This window comes from Aplysia californica, unplaced genomic scaffold (assembly GCF_000002075.1).
Source record: "Aplysia californica isolate F4 #8 unplaced genomic scaffold, AplCal3.0 scaffold00140, whole genome shotgun sequence".
Lineage (NCBI taxonomy): Eukaryota > Metazoa > Mollusca > Gastropoda > Aplysiida > Aplysiidae > Aplysia > Aplysia californica.
In genome coordinates this window covers 400,648-405,091 of record NW_004797410.1, presented here as the reverse complement: position 1 = coordinate 405,091, position 4,444 = coordinate 400,648, and the positions used below count along the sequence as shown (strand labels likewise).

The 4,444-nt window shown below is 36.1% G+C and overlaps 2 protein-coding genes across 2 annotated transcripts in view; both read right to left on the bottom strand.

Annotated features, from left to right (window-relative positions):
- The window catches only part of LOC101856096 (centrosome and spindle pole associated protein 1), a gene marked incomplete in the record, with an annotated part of 163,640 nt that overhangs the window by 131,306 nt on the left and 27,890 nt on the right, over positions 1 to 4,444 (bottom strand). The window contains 1 exon segment of the mRNA XM_035969359.1: positions 1,024 to 1,089. Coding sequence (XP_035825252.1) covers positions 1,024 to 1,089 — 66 coding nt within the window.
- LOC118477568 (inner centromere protein-like) overlaps positions 3,686 to 4,444 on the bottom strand; it is a 10,996-nt gene continuing 10,237 nt past the window's right edge. The window contains exon 7 of the mRNA XM_035969361.1: positions 3,686 to 3,907. Within this exon, the coding sequence (XP_035825254.1) occupies positions 3,692 to 3,907 (216 nt within the window). The 3' untranslated portion in view covers positions 3,686 to 3,691. The remainder of the gene's footprint in view (positions 3,908 to 4,444) is intronic.

The window sequence follows — 4,444 nt, the reverse complement described above, 5'->3', positions numbered from 1 at the left end:
AGATAGGAGGGAGGAGAGGGGGGAGGGGAGGGGAGCTGGTGTGCGTGAGTGAATAAGTGAATGAATTTGTCTGTATGAGTATATTGTGTGTGCATGTATGTATGTATGTGTGTGTGCGCTCGTGCTGCCAGTGTGTCTGAGTGTGTGAGTGCGTGGATGCGTGCACGCTAGCTCAACAATTCTCAGCACAGTTTGTTTGTTTTTTGTTCGTTTGTTTTTTGGTTTTTGTTATTTATTTGGGCGGGTTGGTTTGGGTTTGTTGGTTTTTTTAAAAATCATTTTCTACTGTTAGCGTTAGTGCACATGAAGGAAAGCAGGTTAAGTACAAAGCTGTTCAATATCCTCAGGTATATCTAATCACGATTTTAAAAAAGAGACGCAAGAGAGAGAAAAAAAGATAAAACATACTACAACGGTTAAAACGACAGTTGTTGGGCACTACAGAAACTACAAAAACACAATTAATTAGGCAATAATGAAAAATAAAATCATTCGTGATGTTGATGAGGAGAGGATGATTCCAAATTGCACAGACTGTACGTGTTCTGTTATATGTGTACACTGACATCGTTTACAATTTTATAGACACAAGAACCAAGAAGTCTGAAAAGCTTCGACGTAAAATTCTGAGTGTTCGCAGCAGAACAATTTCTACGTTTCTGAAACCAAGCTTTGCAGTCTTTGCTAAAAAATAAGCTGGTTGGCTATGCATGAGGATCATTGCTTATAAGTTCTAAGATTTACATGGTTTTGTCAACAAAAGAGTCTAAGCTAAATGCAAATGCGGCTTGAGTAATCAAAGACCATGCTTTTACTGTTATTTACTCAATTTACATCTCCCTTTTTAAGCTTTGAAATGAAATGTCAAAAACGATGATTTAAAATTGCGTTAAAAATGCCTTAAAGATTCAGCACACTGCATAAATAAGGTTTATGTATTGTGGATAGGACATGTATGGGATACCTCAACACCACCAGTTAGGAGATCTACAAAATATAAAAAATAGGATCTGGATGTGTTACCATCTGGTGTTTGTTTTGTTGTCTCCATATCTGCCTATACTCTGCACTGCTGCTCATCTTACGGCTCTGTATAAAAATGCCAGTCCAAGGGAAGTATATTTCATTAATATGGGTAGATTGGTAGTCACATTTTAAAAAATAAGGGTTAAACCTTCCCAGTAAGAAATAGTCCAGTAATACATGCTCCTCACAAGTCACACATTTTTTTTTAAAGGGAAAAAAAATCAGTATCAGAGAAATAATATATGGCGAGTATAGGGACAGTTTCATAATTGTGATTTTAGTAAAAGTTTCTCCATCCCTATCTTATTTCGATCTGAAAATAGCAACTGGCTATATACTCTATAGGTCAAATTTTGAGGCATTTTGTTTAGATAACACTTACGAATAAGAGACAAAGCTTTTAAGATCAACTCTCCAAATGAAATGGAGTATTAGTACATTTCAATGCAGTACCTTTCGTAAGAATTATAGCAGGAGAGAGACAAAGTGCTAAGAAGAAAAATATAAAAAGCATACAAATACCAGCAACATGCAAAAAAAAATCCCCAGTTTATAATGAGAAAACAATGAGTCAGTTTGAAACCAGGTGCATTCCCCAGCTCCTAAAAAGAATATATAGCCAATATTGGCTACCTCATAGTTCAAATTTTGATCTCTCATACCAAATATTATTTCACAGAGAACACATAACTAATTTTTTTAAAAATTACAATGATGTAGATAAAAATTCATGTTATGTACATTGTACCAAACACTATATATATTCAAAAAACAAAAAAAAGGTTCATCGGGTGATGCACAAAAACACAAAAATGCATTTCCATAGAACTATATCTGTACACAAAAAAGCATTAATATGTCAGTTGAACTTCCATGGCAAACATGGTAAAAAACATTTTTCAAAAAGGTCAATGGAGCATTACAGATACTTGCCCCATGTACAGATACAATGTCCAAACCATTCATGACAACACACCATTGTGAAAAGATTGAACTTCCAACCCAAGCACAAAACGTGTATCATGAACACAAAATTCACTAACACTTTTTAAAAGAACTAAAACATTTACATACAAATATGTCCAAGGTATTGCATGAAAACATATTACAAAGCATACATAAATTCTGACCATGCATACAAAATAATTATTACATCACATTTTTTCCTGAGGAGGAAACAAGATTGCATACACAGAAAAAAATGGCATTTAGAGAATAAAATATACTCAGTAATAGACATGTGCAAAATAAATCCTGAAATAAAACAAGTCAGCAAAGGGGAAGAACATTTTTAGTAACTCTCTGACAGTCTAAGAAAAAGGAAACCAACAATATAACTACTATAAAGAGCCAGAGGGAAGATTAAAAGACACTGAACTGGGAGAGGGACAAATACACCACTCTGTATTTCCTTATGGAGCAGAACATACATCAGCAAAGGGACGTAACCCTAGCTATGACAAATGCTCAAAGCGATCCATAGAGGTGATGTAGATAATACATAACTGTTGAGAGCAAGAGAGCATTGGAGTGGGTTGTTGATCATCCACAAGACTTTATGGGAGTAGGTGCAAAAGAGGAAATCTCATTTCATTGTTGAATTTTGAAAGACGTTAATCTCAACTGCAAACCCAAACACTTCCAAGATGCACAATCTCAACCAAAGAGGCAATGTGTCATGTTATTTCAAAGGGTGAAGGATCATCAAATCAGGCCAGAAATGATTAGCTAGATGACTCTCAAATGTGTGAGGTTCCAGATTGCTTTTTGCATTGAGCTATAAAAAGGAATATGGTCGTTATCTTTGCAAGATTTTGGGGCGCATCTTATCAATTAAACAAGGAACTTAACACTATGTAATCTTATGATATCAGAACAAAATAAATGTTGCAAATTTGACTTTATCTTTTTAGGCACGAACTTCATACCAAATCTTCGGTTATCTTTCGATAGAAACCCATTAAAAAATTACACCTTGCATAGTTCAATACAGCCATTTTGTATCTTCGTTCGTCCCTAAGCAGGTTAACAGCTCCAATTGATGTCACATAAGCAAAATCTCCATTGACAATTCAAAAGAAATATAGGCTTTTGTTTCACTACATGAGCTCACTTTCCCAAATAAGAGCAGAAGGAAGATCCTTATCTCATTTAGTTGGACTGGGTTTTTTTAAGCACTTCTACATATTCAAATGAAAAAAAGGGGGGTTTCAGCACAATTTAAGAACCTATTTCGGCTTTCTGGTACCGATATGAGTTTCAAACAAAAATATTAACATTTTGCCTAGCATTTAACTCTCACAAACATCAATTATAACCTAAAGGTCAGCAACATTTTCATTCTCCCCATTTTTTTTTCTCGGGGGGAGGGGGATTAACAAAAATGTGGCTTACAAAAATTTTAGAAGACAACTAGCCTGACACATTAGACCAAAAGCATTTAAGGCCACAAGTATGCCTGCCTACAACTTCAAAAGTGTATCTTTTTCCATTTGGGATTTTTTTTTTTGCCCATCTTAGAAGTCTACAGTCAGTTTTACATATCTTCATTTCAGAAAACATTTGGATCGGCATTGAACATCCTTAACCAATCATTTCTGCCCTGCCGGGAGGGGGGGGGGGGAAGAAAAGATCTGGGCTCACAGCAGGAGGTTGGGAGCACTGCTTACTCTACCTGGTCTTGTTCAGCACTGTGGTACCTATCTCTCTGTTGGTAGCGTCGGTTAGGGGAGCGGCGTTGAGGAGAGCGGCGTTCGGGGGAGCGGCGTTGAGGGGAACGTGGTTCTCGAAAGTCTGGAGACTGAAATTGTACTTTGGATGTCTTCCTGTGACCATAATCAGAATATTGATCTTCCTCCGATTGAGAATATTGATACTGGATCTGAAAAGAGTAAATAACAAGCAACTCTTGTTACCGTGGGCTTGATATTAATCGATGCATGATGTATAAAATTATAAGGTACTTTGGTGTGTTTAGAACAGCTATATAACACACACAATAGGTTTAACTGATTTTTCTGCTTCACCATAGCTTCCTACTTAATACCAAAATGTCTTTCATCAACAGTGCCAGAGGTACATTCATAGCACTGGTGTTTTTCTCTAACCACATGAGTGGAAGAAATAACTCCACACAAATTTTGTATTTAAACCATTGCCGAGGTCAATGACTGATCCCACAAGTAAAATCAGGAGTCAGCTAGCACAATAAATAGTATAAAAGTACTCTGAACCAACTTTTGCGTCTTTTCTCGTCATTAAAATCAGTCGAGTTTTTTTTTTTTTCAGCCTGTTCCAAAAATTTCAAGAAACCTGTCACACAGGTAGTGCATAACACCTTCACCATTTCGCTACCCTAGAATTACAAAGTTTTATCCACTCAGTACCTAGTTTTGAGAAATTTGACGTTAAAAAATTT